The sequence below is a fragment of the Cimex lectularius genome, unplaced genomic scaffold (genome assembly GCF_000648675.2).
Source record: "Cimex lectularius strain Harlan isolate CLEC.00 unplaced genomic scaffold, Clec_2.1 scaffold268, whole genome shotgun sequence".
NCBI lineage: Eukaryota > Metazoa > Arthropoda > Insecta > Hemiptera > Cimicidae > Cimex > Cimex lectularius.
In genome coordinates, this window is record NW_019392848.1 from 367,096 (window position 1) to 388,134 (window position 21,039).

The following is a 21,039-nucleotide window of genomic DNA, read 5'->3' on the forward strand; positions in this document are numbered from 1 at the left end:
TAACATCTTACAAACATCGTGAATACCCCTACTAACTGAACTAACTGGTAGAACTTTTTGAATAACTCTGGCCAATTTTTCCCAACACACATCTTGGGAAAGACGAAATGGCAGACAAATTAAATGGACTGTACATTATTCTTCAACCATTCAGACAGGTCGTTTTATAATGCTTGTATGCAATATTTTTGGCGTTTTGAATATAATTTTTTTTTTCTAAGCCCGAAAGATTGTGTATGTTAAAATATAGAATTTCTTATTTATATCTTAATAAATATTTTTTTCGACATGGATGTAATAAGTTTTATCACTTGCGTAAAACCAACATTATCATTGGGTGGTGTCTTCCAATCTGTTAAAGGTTTCGCTTTTTCGTTTTATTGTTTTTCCGTGATCAGTCAAACGTGTTCAAAATTGCACCACCCCTCCGGCCGGCCGACGTATCTGCTTCGATTAGAAATCCAATTTCAACTTTTTAAATCTTGTAAGGGGAGCTCCTTGAGATTTTATTGAGGATAAAAGTTTTCCCTCTCGTCTGGCCCTCTCGCTCTAAATAACGCCGTCCCGGCGGCTCTTTTTATTCGAAAAATATACTTTGGGCGGGATGAGACAAATGCCCGGCCCTGCTATTGAGTCGACGTTACCATTATTTAATTGAAAGTACTGTCAGTTCTAAATCCAAATGACTGTCTCCAGGTAGGGCTTTTGTCCTTTTCGTATCTCCACGACCCCTTCCACACCGCACCCTTAATTATACTTATGGAAGTTACCTTTAATGAGTGTAATTTTATTTGGCGCATGCTAAATCAATTACTGTTGTTAATTCGTTGTTTTAGAAACCGGCTCGTGGAAGTCTCAAACTTTTTCTTTTGTTGCAGGTCACAAAATGGAAACAAAGACTGGTACCCAAGAGTGCGCAGGCTGCGGTAAACCAATTTCAGAAAGGTAAAAATTAAATTAACAACACATTTTCACGTCACAAAAATTATGAAATTTGTCACAAGCGTTTTACCATTTTTTTCCATACAATTCAAAAAGACATAATCTATACTGACTAAAAAAATTGCGACAGAAAAAACATTTAGAAAATCATCTCGACTTACGGACTTGAACTGGGATGACCGTCGATGGTCGATGTTTAGAAAACATCGAAGGCAGGCGACCGATGTTCGATGTTTTCAACATGTTACTGTGTCGATGTTTTTTGAACATCGATGGTGGGCTGTCGATGTTTCTATGAACTTTTTCAGTTTTTCCTAATTTCCATTTTTGTGAGTAGGGAATGACCCATATTCTTCTGATAAGAAAGTGCCCTATCAGAACCTGTTAGGGGTTGTTTAATTTGTTGTCTTAGTAGCACATCTGTTCCCAGTGAACGATTATTTTCCATAGCTGGACAGATTATTTGTAAAACCAGAAATCACTTACAGGATAAATTGGCTTTAAAGCTAAGTTTTTTTAATTGCGGTCCGGAAAAGATGTGATAGTGTTTCATTGTAAAATTTGGATTCATTAATTCCATTAAATTAAGTATATGGTTGAATTTAGTTACTTACTAAACCTTTACTTTTTTTGAGCAAGGGACAGGAATTGGGCTTGAGTGGATTGTGGATATTTTCAAAAGTATCGAAGAAAAAAAGCGAGGTATCATCAATACAATTCAAATGAACGAAATACTTTAACAATAGACGTCTTTTATTTAAAATGGACCGATAGATCTATGTACAACTATAAATGAAACCAAATGCAAAAATAATTCCTAATAAATGTTATCAAAAAAATAAACATAATTTATTAATCAAGTTCATAATAAAGCCATTAGAGTTCGTGGTCCGAACGACCAAATAACTTTTGTCAATGCCAAGGTATTGGTTGAGATAAAAAAGTCAATGTCACGAGCGGGATTCGAACCCACGACCTTCGCTATATACGCCGCTACTCTACCACTTGAGGTATCGTGACTTCTATCCACTCGGACACCAACCTCTCATCTCAACCCTACCTTTTGACCTTCCTCTCCTTTTTGCCATTTTTCAAATGTCCTGTGATCTATTCGATTCTCGGCGACAAATGAAATGGCCGACCAATACCTTACATAAAGTTTAATTAATAGACAAAAGTTATTTGGACGAACGGACCACGAACTCTAATGGATTTAATAAGTAAAATGAAGTATATCGTCACTAATGCTCTCCGTGGCCATTTCATTTGTCGCCGAGAATCAAATAGATTACTCGACAATACCTTACATAAAGTTCCTAATAAAGGTTCAGAAATGGCGAAGTTTGAAAAAATAGTTTATGTTTCTAAAGTGGCGCATAAAAATAATGAATGCATATGAAAATAATTAGTGGTTTGAGTTATGAGTACTCAAAAAAACCACACATTGATATGTAGACTGTAGAGTTGATGGTCGTACCACCATCGATGGTGAGGTTCCGATATTTAATCGATGGTATCCATCAATGTTTTTTTTATGGATGCTCATCCCTAACTTGAACACTGCGGTACTAACAACCAATGTACACGTTGCGAACAAAGTTCCATCTTTCCAGGTTTCTAATAACCACTCCATCGTAAGAAAGGAATCCTGCAATTCTTACTCTAAAAGCTTCACGGCAACTGTTCACTTCAATTCTTTATCACTACGCCTTTCTTCAACTTGTAATCTCTTACTATCTCCACGAAGGAAGAAACATGGCCGTGANTATTGTTATTTCAAGTGTGCTTTTTATAATATCTTTTAAAGTAAAAAAAAAGCTTATTATTAATTAAATATAAGAACTCATAAAGCATATTTCCTAGAAATAATAATCCATTTATGTTTTAGAGGATTAGTGGTCTAATTGACCAAGCCACTTCTTTCAATTAATTATTCTTTTTATGTAAGGTCTTGGTTGAGACACGAGTGTCACGAGAGGGATTCGAACCCATGACCTTCTGCTAAATCCGCCGCGGCTCTACCACTTGAGCTATCGTCACTTCGATCCTCTCGGACACCAACTCTATTACACAATAAAACGGTTGCGTGAATACTTTAAATGTAAAATTGCTAATAAGGGGTAGCAAAACTGTTCAGCAAACCCGCTTAAGCCTGTAAATAATAATTAACATACCATTGTATGTAGATAAAATTCTTTGTAATAAATTCGAATTAAAAATACTCTCTTTGTAAAAAAATTATAAAGTGCGCGTTTTCCACTTAGTTATTTAGTTTTTAAGTACTATTTCCACATTTGGGAAATGAAGCTGTTTCTTGTTTATTTATGGCAGAATTTTCCTTAAATTGAAGCACATTGGGGCAGATTCGATCTCCTTGTTTACTTGTTATCCGGACAAACGGAAGAGTAAAACTTCATCATAGTCGACACCGAACGACTTTAGTTGTAGACCCTACAAGCGGACAAGGCCGGATAGCTTTAAGATTCGGGAGATTTTCCGGGTCGCCCGGCCGTCTCGGTCAATATAGGTTGTAAATAATATGTTTTGGATGTCTTTCTATCAGGCCGGGGAGGGAAAAAATCTCGACGGCCGACATTGATGAGAAAATGGGAAAGGATGTTTTCTAAAAGGCAGCCGGGCGAGGAGCATGGACTTGAACGAAGGGAGGGACAATATTTCTGAGTGAAATAAATGAGGCTCCAACCCTAAAAGAGATCAGACCATTCTCGAGTTATCTATAAAATAAATCAATATTGAATTGGAAGGGATGAGCGAGGGAGAGAGACGAAGGAGCGTGTACGAGAGGGAAAGAAGGAGAGAGATGAAGCGGACGGCAGGGGTGGATAGATGATGGGATGAGAGAGGACGATGCGGGGGAACATTAAATTGGCCAATATCCTCCGAGGCAATCCCAGAAGGTATAAGACAGGGAAAGCATGTTGAGGTATATAATGAGCCGGTATGACAGGTTGATATTTGAAAGGAAATTGGAGAGGTCTCCTTTTCCCGAGGAGGATGATGTCTAAGGAATAAACCCCGCGCCGCCATCCGATTGTTAAAAGAGCTATATTATTGGGAGATGATCGCCCCCAACAAACCTTTTTAGCTCGCACCACCTCCCTCCGTCGACCGCACAGCAAAACGAAATCCTCTTTTCTATCGTTCCTACTCATTCAATCCAATACCATTTCCTTGAGAACTACTGACATCTGCCGGCCCGTAGCGAATTTCGAAACATCTTCGAAATTATTTAATTTTCTAGAGGGTTTCCAAAGTCTCAAGAGTATTTTTTCATCTTTGTGCTAAACGTTACATAAAGTTTCGAGTCAAATTAATTGTGAATAAGTACTTGACAAATTTACGGGATTTTCCCTTTTTGCCTTAACAATCCAATTTTAATTAATTTTTGCTGTATCTGAATTTTTCCACTGCCTACTTTCTGCCACCCAGACCTACAATTGGCCACCCATGCCGGTGACCCATTTCTAGCATTTATAGCACATTTGTAGCACTGAACCAAATAACGGGAACCGCGGTAGCCGAGTGGTTAGCATGAGAGACTCTCACGCCGCGGTCGTGGGTTCGATTCCCACCGTTGCCCCTAGCCCTTTTTTCCCAATAACCCCCCAAATTTGAACACACATATACGAATTTGTCACATGGCTAATATGCATAGTTCATAACGCCAAAAAAAAAAAAACCAAATAACGCTTCCTGCCTACTCCTGATTATGCTTTTCATTCTGAAATCCTACCGAACCAACCGCTGCTTTAGAGTGAAGTGTGTCAACGAATTCTCGGAAATCAGCCCGATACAAGCTGGCGTCACACAAGGGAGCATGCTTAGTCCCATCCTTTATATCATCTATACTTCTGATCTACCTAACCAATACTCTCATCACCACCTACGAGGACGATACCTCAATTTTGTCCTCTAGCACGAATTTTATCAGTTACCTCTAACGTTTAAGAACTTATCAAAAGCTGGTGGAAAAAGTTTAGGACAAGAGTGAATGAAGAAAAATGTAAAATGTTCACATTAAAAAGTCTTGCCCTCCACTGTACATCAAGAACAAAGAGTTGCCGTCTTCTATTCAAGTCAGTCAAATACTTAGGACTATACCTAGAGAGCAAACTGACGTGAAACCCCCAACGAAGACTTCTAGGACAGCAGTCAATAGTAGACTAACGTTATAGAAGACTTTACTGCGACCACTTAGGATAACCTACTGGGATGTGCCAAGCCATCTAACATTCAACGCATCCAATCCTTCCAATCAAAAGTATTCAGACAAATCGTCAAAGCTCCTTGCCACGTCACTAACCTCACTATCCACAACGAACTCAACATTCCTTTTGTCAACTAACCGATTAGGACCCGATTCCGAATATTTCATACTAACCTTTCTATCTATCCTCAACCTACTGTTCGAGCCCTCTCTACACATTCCCGTCCCGAAAACCCGCCATAATCAACATGGAGTCAAGACCTCCTTACCTCTTACTCACTCACACTGAGTGCCAGCATTGTCAGGATTCTCATGGCATGTGTGTGCGTCGAGTGCATGGCTGGCATTAGTGCTAGTGCTGTGACCGTGTGAAAAAACGTATTGTAATATCTAAAAACATATATATCGATTCAAATAAAAATACATACATAAATGAAATCTATAATCATATAACCTGTGTGGTTTTATGGAACATATTTAAAGTGACAAAAATTCTATTGCAAATTTCTAAAAAAATGTCGGACTAAAGTCCCACCACAAGCCAGGACTTAACAACATGGTCTCTGCTCATTACTCAGCGGTCATGATGACTTATCAGAAGATTGAAAATTTCCTTCGATCGGAAATTTAATACTGTTATCTAAATATCATGATTTATAATAAGTTCAGATAAACTACTCTAACTGAGACATCAGTGGGTACTACCGAGTGGTCAATTAATAAAATCAATAACATATTAAGTGTAAGATTAATATTTCATCTGTAAAAAAGAAGCTTAAGATAAAGTTTTTGCCCACCTGGAATAAGTGGCTTAAACTATCTGGTACCTATTACCAAGCAATCTGTCGAATTTTTTCAGTTCAAAAACCTTACCGCATCAACAGATCCACGCGATTACTCAAAATTAATACTAAAAAAAAAAAGAAATGAAATAGTGTACACAGCATAACTGAAATAAAATGTTGAAACCTTTTGCAACTCCTCACAAAGCTGTAAAACAAAGTTAATGACAAAATTACTAGCTGTAATATAAAATAAATATTTAGTTAAAAAACAAAAACGTGTTAAAACCAATTAAATTCACTTGTTTCGTGGTCCGCTTTACCAATTAATATCATACAATAAATTAAGGTTTTTAGTTGAGATAAAAAAGTCAATGGCACGAGCGGGATTCGAACCCACGATCTTCGGCTTGATACGCCATGCTCTACCACTCCCCCTGGATACTTCATTTTAAACTTATTAAATTCACTAGTTCCGTGACCGGCGTTTCACCTTCACTAAAGCCCTCCGTGGTCATTTCTTTTGTCGCCGAGAATCAAATTGATTACACGACATTTGAAAAATGGCAAAAAGGAGGGAAAATTTAAAAGGAGATGGGAAGTTGGTGTCCGAGTGGATCGAGGTCACGATAGCTCAATTAGTAGAGCAGCGGCGTATCAAGCCGAAGATCGTGGGTTCGAATCCCGCTCGTGCCATTGACTTTTTTATCTCAACTAAAAACCTTAATTAATTGTATGTTAAAACCAATTATAAGAATAATTGTTAATCATCATATTGATATAAATCAAATCACACAGCCAAGAATGCAAATTTAGGGATGTTTATTATCTAGAATATGCAAGGATTTTTAATTTCCAAGCTATTTTCAAGAATCCTTTAATGAAGAATCCTTTTTCACAAAGATCGCACAAAATGCAAAATTTATCTTACACAGACGGTAAATAATTTAAGCCTTAGAAATAATTAAGTTTACGTGATTGGTTCAGACCTTAACATCAATAATTGACTATTTTAAATCAGAAACAATAATGACCAAAACTGTTCAATGAATATGTTTTATTTTATTTATAATTATATAATAATTTTTTTATTAATAATTACTAAATTCAAAATATTCAGTTATCAATATGAGAGTAAGCGTTATTTTTTAGCTGTCATTTTCCCATAAAAACTTTACGTATTGTCTTAGTGTTTTTATTTCGGAAAAATGTTCAAATTGATTCTTAGAAATCGGCACCTTTTGGTTTTTAACAAGTTGGACATTGTTTGTCCTGTGCACTGAGTAGATAATAGATCTTATTAGTTAATAAACAATTAACTAGAGCATTCTTTCGCAGATTGTCTAGCGAACAAAGACGATTGTTGCCCATTTAAAATAGTTGCCCGATTATTACATCTTCTATTAAAAGAGAACAATAAGGTTCACCTTTGGATCCTTAGGAACCGTCGAAATGTTCACAGGTGATTAAAGTCAAGAGCAAAAATTGTTTGCGTATGTTAACAAAATTTGTGTTGTTTTAATCTTAACAATGATTTTTATTGTTTTATTAGTGGTAGTGCGCATACAGTTAAACCCTGCCGATTCTTGGTTCAAATTCGAAACCTTATCATTTAAAATTGACGTACTCGAATCACCTTCGAGATAAATGCATTATCGGCAAAATTATGCAAAATCATTTCGACTGTCAAGTCAAACTTCTAACTATTGTTTTACTTGGGGTAACTTCACAAAGGCTCAGCTTTTTATACAAATCCATAATTTTCTAAATGTCTACTTTTTTATTGCTGAAAACTTTGTGTAAAATTACTGCCCGTGGATACAAACTACAACTTCTAACTGTATTATAATTATCCCTGGAATGAAAAATATATACATATTATATAGATATAATATATATTTATATATACCGAAAATTACATATTAAAGTCATCAAAGCTCTCAGATTGTAAGGTACCAAAAATAGCTTGAAAGGTTTGCGTACCCAACACGATATACATTTGAATGATTTTAATGATAAATTTGTGGAAGTTTGAAAAATTAATTAACAAATTAGAATTGGAAGAAAATCTAAATAGTGAATTAACAGACAGACAAAGGAGATGTCATCAAATATACCCTAAATCATTTCACAACATAGATTCTATTAATAATAGATCTTTTGAAAGTATAAATTTAATTTTCAAAGACGGAAATAAAAATTCTTTAGTAATAATTTTAAAGGCCGACGAACTGAGGCCATCGCTGGGCCTCTGCATGTTTGTACTTCTTTTTCTGGTCTTTCACGTTATTTTTCTACAGCAGCTATTTGAGCGCCTTCATATGTTACTGATTCTTTGCTTTTATAGAAAAACTACGTCAATAACCCAAAATGCTAGCTGCTCATTTCAACTCAGGTTGTCAACTACAGAATAATAATAAAACATGCAATACATCATCGCAAACATAGAAATCTGGTCACATTCGCTCCCCAGAGTACTCGATACTTGTCGAACCTACTTCATTCACGCTGATAAATTACTTTTTCTCTCAGTCATCACACACAGTCACCCCAGAGCACTCGGTCAAAATGCCCTTCCTTTCCCGCTAATAAATTACATTCATCTGGATAAATTAACATAAAGACACAATTATATGCATTTAAAAAATCCCTATAGCCTGGATATAGCGATCTGTGCACGCCGAAGTGCTCCTACTATTCCTACGCACAGGTCTGACGAAATCCCAAAATAATGTGTACATATATCAAGCCTTCGACAATTAAAAAGGTGCTCGACCTAATAATAATAATAATAATAATACCTCACCTACTAGATCGCTGTCCGCCTAAAAGGTGCCCCTGAGTCCATGTTTGGACGATGGGATGCGCATTTTTGTCAGTGTTGCCTTTTCTGTCTTTTAAAAATGAAAATACTGATGATGGATATAAATTTCCGAAACGTCAAATAAATGTTTAAATAAGTAATTAAGAATATTTTTTAATAAAAACCACGTGTAATTTTTTCCCATGTTATAAAAAAACACCCGTCATTTCATTGTACATAAATATGTTTTATTTGAAATTGTGGAAATAAAACGATACTAATATTATTTCTTTCTTTTGTAGGGATTTCTAGGGATAGGGATAAGAAAGGCGGCCACAAGGCCTACTGCACCTCGACCTAAAAAAGATCTATTGTACTCCTCTGTTATTTATATTGCTGTTGTTATATTGCTTCAGGCTATTAACCAGCCTCCACAGCTTTGCCAGTGGTTCCTTGGTGTAGGATCTTGCTTGTGGTTTTTCTTTCCTAATTGCAAGAACCTGTACCTACGTAGACCTTCACAGAAACATAAATTGTGGTCTGCGGTCTCCTCCTTTTCCTGGCAGTATCTGCACAGTGTTTCTTCAGTCTGTACTCCTATCCGGTGCATGTGCTTTCTTAGTTGGCAATGTCCTGTCAGGAGTCCAACCAGAATCCTGGTTTCTTTTCTATAATTTCGCTCAAATTTTTGGTATCTTTAGTGATATTGACGACGATCATTAATAATGTGTTTGATCATGATCATTAATTTATATTTTTCCACGTTTTATCTAAGCGTCATCTTAATTTAAATATATTTAATCATTAAAATAAACAATTTTCATTGCATGTTTGCTTCAATCAATCATACTCTTACGTTATTTACACAGGTGGTGTAAACGAAGGTATTTCAAGACTCTGTCGCCGTGGAGAAATCTGAAAATCTTCAATCGACGATAACCAACCGTCAACAACAAGACGAGTCAAATCGTCGAAATAAAAATTCTTGAAAATTTTCACAGAGGTAAACCGCCGTTTCTTAAAAGAAACACTTGGAATAAAAAGGTTTTCATACTGGGAGATGTTAAATCGTCAGATCGCCGCGATAAGAGAAATGTTATTAATATGTTAATAGTAGAAATATAACTCACGCGACACTGGAAACGACGGCCGACCCAGTTTTGTTAAAAGTGTCGTGTAAGGCAGTTTCACGATTGCCACGGGACATTTAATAGGCCTTTTTCGTTTTTAGCCGTGTACACGTTAATGCGAAAAATTGACGGTAGTTAGTGGCGGTAACGTCTGGAAAACACGATTCGGTCAATATTTCAATTATTTTCCCGCTCTGGAGAGCTGAATACCAATTAACTGTTTTGCCTTTTCAAATATTGACCCTTGTTGTGTTGTTTGATATGTAAATTAGTCGCCTGTGTCAATTTCTATCCTTGCAAGGGTTCGACGTTTTATTTTCTAACGGTACGTCGCGTCAACTAAACTTCTCATTTGCTGATTTAAACAAAACCATGGTAATTTCAAGAAATCCGTATTTCTGTAACACTAATATTGCAGGGTATTTTTAATTTTTTAATTCTTCTATTTTTTTTACGACTGCATTCTTCCACGCAACAAGTAAAATATATAATATTTACACATAAACAAAAATAACAGTAGCATGAAAGCTTGAACAGCTACCATCAAGTGATGGTAGCCGTTAGTACATCAACACGATGAGTGAGATGGACACCGTCCTAGGAGACCGATGTCAAGTGTTAAGGTTGTCGCGGGGCCACTGAAACTTCAGTCTTATGTTGGGATTATTGTGTAATGTGCTGGATGACAGGTTGACGAAGTGTTCGGATGATGGGGTGGTTTGGAATGGAACGTTTTGTAGCGGGATTGAGCTAGCTCGGTAACAAGAGGGACATTTAGGTCGGTATGGATGGTATGATTGGAAACATAGGCGTTGACTATTGTTCTGAAGATTTTGGGTTGAAGGGATTGGATTCGATTGAGGTTGGAAAGCTTAGCACTTCCGTAAAGTTCAAGTCCGTATGTCCAAATGGGGCCAGGAGGGCAAGGTAAGGTTTTCTTTTGTTTGTTAGTGAGAGTTTTGATCGCCTGTCGAGTAGTCGTTTAAGCATGAAAAATTGTATGATACAAGACGTGTATGGGGGTTCAACGTCAGTCGAGTGTCCACGTAGAGTCCGAGGTACATGGTTCGCAATTGGGTTGGGAACGTTGTCGAGGTACACTGATGGGAGCGTTTCTTTTTTAGGGTAAATATTATGTTGGTTTCGTCGATCTTGATTCTCCACTGTCGGAGCCATCATTCTAGAATGGGTAGGTGATTGCGGTATCATCCGCAAAGGTGAAGGTGATAGGGTTGAGTAGGTAGATTGAGTAAAGGAAAGGATCGAGTACGCTGCCCTGTGGGACACCTGCTAGAATAGGATGGATCGGAGCCAATGAATTGCTGTGGAATACTTGGAAGTAATATTTAATTTGTAACCATTTCTCATTTTTAATTAAATTTTTTTTATACTAAGGAAATGTTAATTTGTTATACGGAAACATAAATTTATACGAGATCGCTAGTACTGTATTCAGAAAAAAAGAATCATATCGGATTTTGCTACACTTTTAATAATTATTCACATAAATGTATTAACAAACAACTTAATATGAAATCCCATTATGTATTTTTTAATGAGTGTTTTAACTAGTGGATATATACAAAACTGTAACAAAATTTTCAGAATAATGATTGCTATTATTGAAGAAATAATGTTTAGAGGCTTTTTAAACGATGCACGTGGGACATCTTCAAGCTTACTGATTTATGGCTGATTTACGATGAAAATAACGTGCCAAATTGGCATGGAAAATTAACCGCTTTAAAAAAATAACATGCATTATTTACAAATTGCCGATTCGTTTTTTACTGCAGTACGCAAGAATACAATTTCTTAAATGTTTCTGAAGTCATTCTTTTTTTCGTTCTGGTTGAAATAACTCCGGCTTTTTGCTTTGACAGGGTTTGCGGAATCTGCACCGTGGTTTCCGGTCATTTAGTCCGCCTAGCCTCGATGTTTTGGTATCAGACCAAGCAATTGCATAACGCTGCAGACCTCATAAAGAAACCTTACAAAATACCGCCTTGTTATTTTATTTATTTTAAATTTAGTATTGCTCGTATACCCCAGATCCGTTTTTATTGGAGAAACGAGGTCATGAATTTAAAGGGACAGTGCATATCTCCGGTTTCTTTTGGTAACTTGCATAATTTTTGTGGTTACTCAAGTGGCGATTTTGAAGCAGAATCTCTGTCATCGCTGCTATTATTACTATAGCTGTAATAACCTAGTTTCTATGTTGTTTTTATACCTCATTCTGATACTTCACCGAAATTATCGAATGACCAGTAGTACCTCCCTCCTGAAAGAGATTTTTTAGATCGCTAAGTACAATTTAACGGCAAAAGAGAAAGATTTATTTATAAGTTTGAAATTCCATGTCGTGTTGGTCTCGATGCTTCCGCGAAGGCAAATGAAAACTTGACGGGATAGGGAAAGTTGAGGCAATAGCCATCTTATCTGGAGCCGAGCTCGGATGCACTCTCCGCAGTGGAAGAGAGTCCGTGATTGCGTTTTATTTAAAACTGCCTCACTAACGGCCTCGATAAAAGCATCTATTTTTTCAGATTCCATCTCGGAGATATGTCCCAGAGTCGCCCTCCTTCTATTAAGACGAGCCCTGGAAATTGCCTATTTCACGTAGGACGCTTTCAAATGTAATCTAATTGTCATTTGTAAGAATTCAGTCGAGGGGAGTAATGGAGAAATGCCTTTACCGTTGCTTTTTTTTCTTTTTTCTCTTGTTTTGGTTTAACATTTCTATCAGATGTTCAGCCTTCCCCTTTCTAGACGAAAATAACCCTAAACCCTCTCTATCACGCGATTTCATCAAAATGGGCTCGACAAGTTCATGTTTTAATTAGTTTACAATAGCCCAAATAACGGTATTAATTGGCTATTTAATTATCTCGCCCTATTAAGTGCAATCTAGAACCATTTTAAACGTAAAAACAAATAAGCCATGAAAACACACATTTAGCGTAGTTATTAACATGATGATTGCACACAAAAAGCAACTCAAATTGTTAAAGGTAATTAATGAAATCACAAAAGCTTAATAATGGAAATACATTGCCCAAAAAACCTGGTTTTAGCACGAAAAAATGGCCAAATTTAGAAATGTTTATTTTTCAGACTATTAAGTCACAGACCTGCGCTAGGTCTCATTTTTTAGAAAATTTAACGCTGAACAAGACGGCTTTTTAAACGTTTTTCTAGCTTCAGTCATTCATCAGTAACTTCAAAAATTGGGAACATGTTAATTTTTGCACTTCTTAGGGAAACTTCAAATTTAACTGTGGAACCTGGAAATCCTTGGAGCCGCGCACTATAGCAATCGATAGGAAATTATGATAAGATTTCAATTGGTAACCNTAAACGTTTTCCTAGCTTCAGTCATTCATCAGTAATTTCAAAAATTCTGGAACATGTTAATTTTTGCACTTCTTAGGGAAACTTCAAATTGAGCTGTGGAACCTGCACATCCTTGGAGCTGCGCACTAAAGCAATTATGATAAGATTTCAATTGGTCACCTTCCACTTTGCCCGAAATCTCAACCGTTTTCGAGTTATTCGCCATTTTTGGCCAAAAAACCGACTACCTGGTTTTTGCACGAAAAAATGGCTACTTTTAGAAATGCATATTTTCTCAGACTATTAATCCACAGACCTGCGCTAAGTCTCATTTTTTAGAAAATTTAACGCTGAACAAGATGGCTTTTTAAACGTTTTCCTAGCTTCAGTCATTCATCAGTAATTTCAAAAATTCTGGAACATGTTAATTTTTGCACTTCTTAGGGAAACTTCAAATTGAGCTGTGGGGCCAGGAAATCGTCTTTGGATTGGTACATTATAGCAATAGATAGGAAATTATGATAAGATTTCAATTGGTAACCTTGCATTGCAAAATACTTGCTCCCGAATTTTTGAAATTACAAATGAATAACTGAAGCTAGGGAAACGTTTAAAAAGCCAACTCGTTTAGCGTAAAATTTTCTAAAAATTGAGACCTAGCGCAGGTCTGTGGCTTAAAAGGCTAAGAAAATTTGCATTTTCAAAATAGGCCATTTTTTCGTGCAAAAACCAGGTGGTCGGTTTTTTGTTTGATGGACATTGTCGAAATATAGACATCATAAAAAACAAAACAATTGAAAAATTGTACAAATGCAGACATTGCATGGCTATTCCTGTTTGACAGGTTTCATAGAAATGAAACAATACCATCAAAATATTATTACTCTTGTATAGAGGGTTTAGTCAGTCGAACCATAAGTTCATAAAGGAAATATGATTAAGAATTGTTCCATTGATTATTCGGAAATCGTGAGATGCGGTCTGGTGTGATGTAAGTTTCAGAAAAAACATTTTCTTTATCGTGCCAACGTTTCGATCTTTATTGAGATCATCTTCAGGGCCTGGGATTCACAAACATTGTTTAAATTTAACAAATACATGTAGGATATGAAAAAAAGTGAAGTTATACAATGCAAAAAATATTGTTTACATTCAATCAAAGTATTTCTACTCACTCAAAGTGTTTGTTTTCTGCTAGAAATACTTTGATTGAATATAAAAAATATTTTTTGTATTGTGTAAATTAACTTTTTTCCACATCCTACATGTATTTGTTAAATTTAAGCAATGCTTGTAAATCCCAGGCCCTGAAGATGATCTCTATAAAGGTTGAAACGTTGGCACGATAAAGAAAATGTTTTTCTGAAACCTACATCACATCAGACCGCAACTCACGATTTTCAATAATCATCGACTAACGGTCACTAATCACCACACATTGTCCCATTATTAATTTGGAAAAAACCTTAAAAAAAAGAAGAAGAAAAAGATAACATTTAATGTCACAGTTGGCAGATTTCAATAGGACCACTTGTTCTGATCCTTAATAATACAAAAAAAAAGGGTTGTTATGTAAATATTTCTGGATGGCAGTCACAAAACGAGAATAGTTATTCATTATTTAATAGAACAGAGAATCAGTTTTATTGGAACTTGCCCAATTGTGGCTTAGTACAATGTATTATAATATTTGGAACGTTTGATGTCATGTTCGTAAATTAATAAACGATAGTTGACAAATTTGTTAGTATTTTGTTATTTGGCCGGAACCAGGAAAGAGAACTCATCAATATGAAATAATGTAGCATAAATTCAACAACATATTTGCGATTTAATACTAATGTGTGGGAAGTTTACTGGCCGAAAAAACAGCTGAGGTCATGGCCGTCTTTGTCCCGTACGTGTTTGTTCTTCTTTATATGGTCTTTCACGCGTATTTTTCAACCTGGAGCTAGTTGTGCGTCTCGATCTGTTACTGACTCTACTTCTATTGTATATGAAAACTACGTCGATTTTCTACAATGGTAGCCTCTCATTTGTACCTCCGGTTGTCAACTACATAATAGATGTAAAACATAAAATACATCACCAAAACATAAAAGTCTGGTCGCATTCTCTCCCCGAGAATACCCGATATTCCTCGGGGGGTCCAATCCAATTCTCGCTAATAACTTACTATTACACTCTCCAGACGTCACACATTCACCTACGCACAGGTCTGACGATATGCCAAAATATTGCCTACATTTATCAATTATTGTACAATTAGCTGCCCGACTGTTAGTCTATCCTTGCAGAACGACACCTACGCGGTCGCTTAAAAGGATAAAAGGTTCCCGTGAGTTATTCATGTATGGCCTATGCGTAGTCAGTGTAGCCCTTTCCTTATTTGGCCCATTCTCCGTGAACCATACTTGCAAATTAAACCTTTAAAAATGTAAAAGGTTACAAAAGATTACTTGCTATATTATACTAAAAAAAGAATGAATTGGAAGACGACTAAAATTATTGTTTATTTTGATTAATTTGTTCATTGAGCCATCATTAAATTTTTAAGAATTGAAACTTCTATGAATCATCAATTTTAGTTTTTTTTACTGATCTTCATAGTTCTTTATTTTTCGTTTTGAACGGGTTCGAATTTTCCCTGTTTTTGCCGTTTTCAAATTTCTGTAATCAGGATTGGATTCTCGGCGACTTATGAAGTGGCCATTGGGTGCTGTTTAGTGATGTATTACTTCTTTTACTTATTAAATATTAATCATTTACGTTTTAGTGGTCAATTGACCAAGTTACTTCTTTCAATTAATTATTCGTTCCATGTAATGTATTGGTTGAGATAAAATAGTCAGTGTCATGAGCGGGATTCGAACCCACGACCTTCGGCTAAATACGCCGCTACTCTGCCACTTGAGCTATCGTGATTTCGATCCTCTCGGACACTCTCCAACTCAACCTACAACCATTCAAATTTTCCCTCTTTTTGCTATTTTCAAATGTGTATTGGATTCTCAACGACTTATGAATGGCAAAAAGAGCGAAAATTCGAACGGTTGTAGGTTGAGTTGGAGAGTGTCCGAGAGGATCGAAGTCACGATAGCTCAAGTGGTAGAGTAGCGGCGTATTTAGCCGAAGGTCGTGGGTTCGAATCCCGCTCGTGACACTGACTTTTTTTTATCTCAACCAAGTCCTTACATGGAAAGAATAAATAACTGATATATTAGATGAATTTGTGATGCTTTTTTACTAACTTACTAGTTCTTATTTAGATTTATTATTGTATCCTCATTGAGCGAGGATAAGTGTAAGAAATTTATTAAGTGGGTCATCATCGATTGATAAAGATGTCTAATGTTCTACGTTTTCTTCTTTTTATTACAAAAATTAATAAATTTAAAGTACTCTTGTATTTCATAGGCAGTTCTTGGAAAATTGAAAATAATTCGTTCGTTTGCATTATATTCGCGTTTTATGAAACTTTGCATCCAACAATTTTTAATAAATTGGGCTCCGTGTTTAGATCTGATAAAAAACAGACTGTAAAGTAATCGTAAAAGGAATTATTAGGTCCAATTACTGAACTTTGTTAAAATTAACACCGCAGTATTTCATGCGATAAGTAATTAAGATATTTTCAAATTATATATGAAAAAAAAGCTTCTGTGTGTAAAAGATTTTTTGCGAACATGCTAGCACTGAGTATTTTATTAAGTCGGATCAGAGATGTATCTATTTTGTGAGAAGTACTTGTTTGTAAAAGTTGCACGTGGTATGTTGGAAAAACAAAAATAATTGCTCGGAGATAATAAACGGATTGTTTTCTCCGTCTTTCCATCGGGACGGATGCCGTTGAACATAACAAAGAGGGTGCTCTCACATCTTCCTGAGTGCTTCCATTCAATCTCTCGGCCAATATACCGATTGTGCCCTATACTCAGGAGATCGCTTTCATTAGTGGATGTGCCTTTCCCTTCTGTCTGTCATGTTTATGTATGTTTTTTCCTCTATGGGACTTTTCAAACTTATACTTGGATCTCACGTTCTTGAAAAATACGACTGACGTCGCTCGTTGGCGGGGGGGGGAGCGGCCTACGGCAAATCCTTTTTCCCGATGACGCCCTTGATATCGGTGACAAAGTTTTCGTTTCCCGTCGCCAGAAAGTCGCAGGATTTGAGCTTTGGATATGTCAATTCCCAATAAATCGCCGGTCGACGGGATATCTTTTCTCATATCGTCGGAGTACGTTTTCGGAAATTAGAAAATAAAGAAGAAAAACTTTCTGGCGTATCTACTAAATTGACAGACATCAATTGTCTTAAATGTTTTCATTCCTTTTGAATTGTTTTCTCATCAGCTCTTTTCCCCCAAAAATAATTAAAAAACAAAGTTTTTACAAGGTGATTATTTACAATCCGAGCAACCAGTTCGAAGTAATTAAATTGTTTTAAGGACCACTATTACTCACAGATCACAATCAAAACTATAAACAATCGTAAATTAAAACACACAAATTAGACTAATTGCAGACGTAAAATAGATGTTAAAGTTTACTCATTCCCATTTAGAATATTCACCATCAAGTTCGTAAATACTCTAAAGCTGTCAATTGTTTTTGTCTGCAATTGTTGCAGGTACATGCTGAAGGCGCTGGACCTTTACTGGCACGAAGACTGTCTGAAATGCGGCTGCTGCGATTGCAGGCTCGGCGAAGTAGGCTCCACACTGTATACCAAAGCGAATCTCATACTCTGCCGGAGAGACTATCTCAGGTATAAAATAAAAAATTTAAAAGCTCTAGTTAAAATCTCATGAAACATCTAATGACGGATTCCCCTCATTACAGACTGTTCGGAAGCACGGGTTACTGCTCGGCTTGCTCCAAAGTGATACCTGCCTTCGAAATGGTAATGAGGGCGAGGACGAACGTCTACCACTTGGAATGCTTCGCCTGCCAGCAGTGCAATCACAGGTCGGTACAAGGATTTGTTAAAAATAAATTGAATTTGTCGCGGATTACAGGCCGTTTTGATTGGCACCGCAATAAAACGAGTCGGATCCAGGCCAAATAATTGTCCGGCTGATATGATGACAGCCTGAAATTGACTTCGCCGAACATCCCACAGAGAGGAAGTGAATGAAGGGAGCGAGGACAATATGAGGTCCGTTAGAGGAGTCTGAGGACGTCCACACAATTCCTTTTTATTGGACGGGTCCAATTCCTCAATTAATCGTCTTTCAAGTCGGAACAATCAAGTCGGCACAGGACGAGGAGATGGGGCGTTAGCCGATGCAATAAGAGCGCCCTTCCTCACGTGGGCCCAGTTACACTTAGTAGCCCTTTCAAAGCGGCCACTGGGAGATTCTGAAAATATCCAACGGAGTTTCAACATCTTTTACGACGGAACGAGTTCCAATTATTTCAATGTGTGGTATTTAGTGACCGTTAGTTAATGATTATTTGGAGATCGTGAGATGCGGTCTGGTGTGACGTAGGTTTTAGAAAAACATTTTATTTATCGTGCCAACGTTTCGATCTTTTTTCAGATCTTCAGGGCCTGGGATTTATAAACAATGTTCAATTGTTACAAATACATGTAGGATATGAAAAAATAATTTACACAATGCGAGAAAATTTTATATTAAAAAAATTAATTGCCAATTGGGCTTTCTTTTCCCTACTTATCCCCGTCTGTATAATCCTCAAAAGATAATCAGGACGAACCATTCCCCATTTTTTCCTATTGTCGGCTCCTTTCACCTCAAAGAAGCCGACTCCTCATATAAAAATGCAGTTCTATTCCCGACTTCCTTTCCCACCCCTTCAAAATCCATCGTATATAACCTAAAACAGCAATATCTCACTGGCACTCTCAACACGACAGACATGAATGACAACCTACACAGAAAACAAACACTTTGATTGAATTTAAAATTCTCTAGCATTGTATAAATTCATTGTTTTATCTAAAATTTTCTAGCATTGTATAAATTCATTGTTTTATCTAAAATTTTCTAGCATTGTATAAATTCATTTTTCAATCTAAAATTTTCTAGGATTGTATAAATTAATTTTTTTATCTAAAATTTTCTAGCATTATATAGATTTATTTTTTTTTAATCTAAAATTCCCTAGTATTGTATGAATTTATTTTTTAAAATCTAAAATTCCCTAGTATTGTATGAATTCATTTTTTTAATCTAAAATTTTCTAGCATTGTATAAATTCATTTTTTTAATCTAAAATTTTCTAGCATTGTATAAATTCATTTTTTTAATCTAAAATTTTCTAGCATCGTATAAATTTATTTTTTTAAATCTAAAATTCCCTAGTATTGTATGAATTCATTTTTTTACCTAAAATTTTCTAGAATTGTATAAATTCATTTTTTGATGTAAAATTTTCTAGAATTGTATAAATTCATTTTTTGATGTAAAATTTTCTAGCATTGTATAAATTCATTTTTTATCTAAAATTTTCTAGCATCGTATAATTTTATTTTTTTAAATCTCAAATTCCCTAGTATTGTATGAATTCATTTTTTTAATCTAAAATTTGCTAGCATCGTATAAATTCATTTTTTTAATCTAAAATTATCTCGCATTGTATCAATTCATTTTTTTATCTAAAATTTTCTAGCATTGTATACATTTTTTTTCACATCCTACATGTGTTTGTAAAATTCAAAATATGTTTATAAATCCCAGGCCCTGAAGATGATCCCAATAAAGATCGAAACGTTGGCACGTTAAAGAAAATGTTTTTCTAAAACCTACGTCACACCAGACTGCATCTCTCGATCTCGAAATAATTATTTCATGTCTTGGATAAATTATCTGTGATTAGACGACCTCCGCATAAAATTATTTTTGTAATTTTCATAAATCGTCTCCGCTGTTTTGCTACTTCTTTGTGTTTAAAGAAATCATTCTCATTGGTCGAGTTTTAGCGTTTTACGTCTATAAATCCCAATGTGAAAAGTGAAGAAAGCTATGGCGGCGGTAAAAGTCAAAACAATCGACTCCTCTCGGCCCATATTAAAAAGGTCTTACAAAAGAAAGAATTAATAATGGAAGAAAGGTTTCTAAAAGTGGCATTTGGCCGTTAAAGGTAGGTGAGAAGGGCATGAGGGTGGTGATATGTCGGGGAATTTACTTGGGTTTCCATGGGGACGAGCCGCTATTACTCATCAGTCGAAAGGCCACGTAATCTCGAGTCCTCTTTAATTAAAAGGCTCCCTTATGTCAAACCAGTAATTAGCAGGGTGATGTGCCCGTGGGATGGGGCACTCGACTCATTTTCCCCGTCGAAATCGATATTCGGCCCGGCCGTGCGGGAGGCGGGGAACTATTCCTGGCTCGCCACAGATAATCGAGCGATCCTTTCAATTAATCATGGCATTTAAAAACAATTTCCCGAGGAAAAGGATGAATTGGCGATAAATTGCCGGTAGAACAACTAGCAGCAAATTTAACCGGCCTCGGCCCCCCGCCCGATGGCTAACGACGCGTTGATGCGATGGGCAATTTGGAGGAGAAAAATGATCGCCCATCCTGGGCACGACAGTCGTCCCAAAAATCACTTCCACCGTTAAACAATTACTTAGACTTAAAATGCTTATTTTCTATTTAAAAGATACGAACTGTGCAGTTTTGTTTTGGGTACCTGAGTAAAATGCATGAGCCTTCCATCATCATTACCCAATTTTTTTTTACACAAACATGGCTCAGTGACTTGGTGAAATTTAATGTGATCGTTTTGATAGAAAGATGTACATTTGCCTAATATTTCTCTTGCAAATAAGCTAATTAAAAGATTG

At 36.1% G+C, this 21,039-nt stretch overlaps 1 protein-coding gene across 5 annotated transcripts in view; it reads left to right on the forward strand.

Moving 5' to 3' along the window:
• The window catches only part of LOC106662035 (LIM domain only protein 3-like), a 156,785-nt gene that overhangs the window by 117,023 nt on the left and 18,723 nt on the right, over positions 1 to 21,039 (forward strand). For 3 of the 5 annotated variants that reach the window (XM_024228677.1, XM_014385835.2, XM_024228675.1), the window contains 3 exons: positions 879 to 945; positions 17,854 to 17,991; positions 18,066 to 18,191. In XM_024228677.1, coding sequence (XP_024084445.1) covers positions 887 to 945; positions 17,854 to 17,991; positions 18,066 to 18,191 — 323 coding nt within the window. In that variant the 5' untranslated portion in view covers positions 879 to 886. Of the gene's footprint in view, positions 1 to 878; positions 946 to 17,850; positions 17,992 to 18,065; positions 18,192 to 21,039 lie in introns of all 5 variants that reach the window. The other 2 variants (XM_024228676.1, XM_014385834.2) reach the window with 1 other exon arrangement.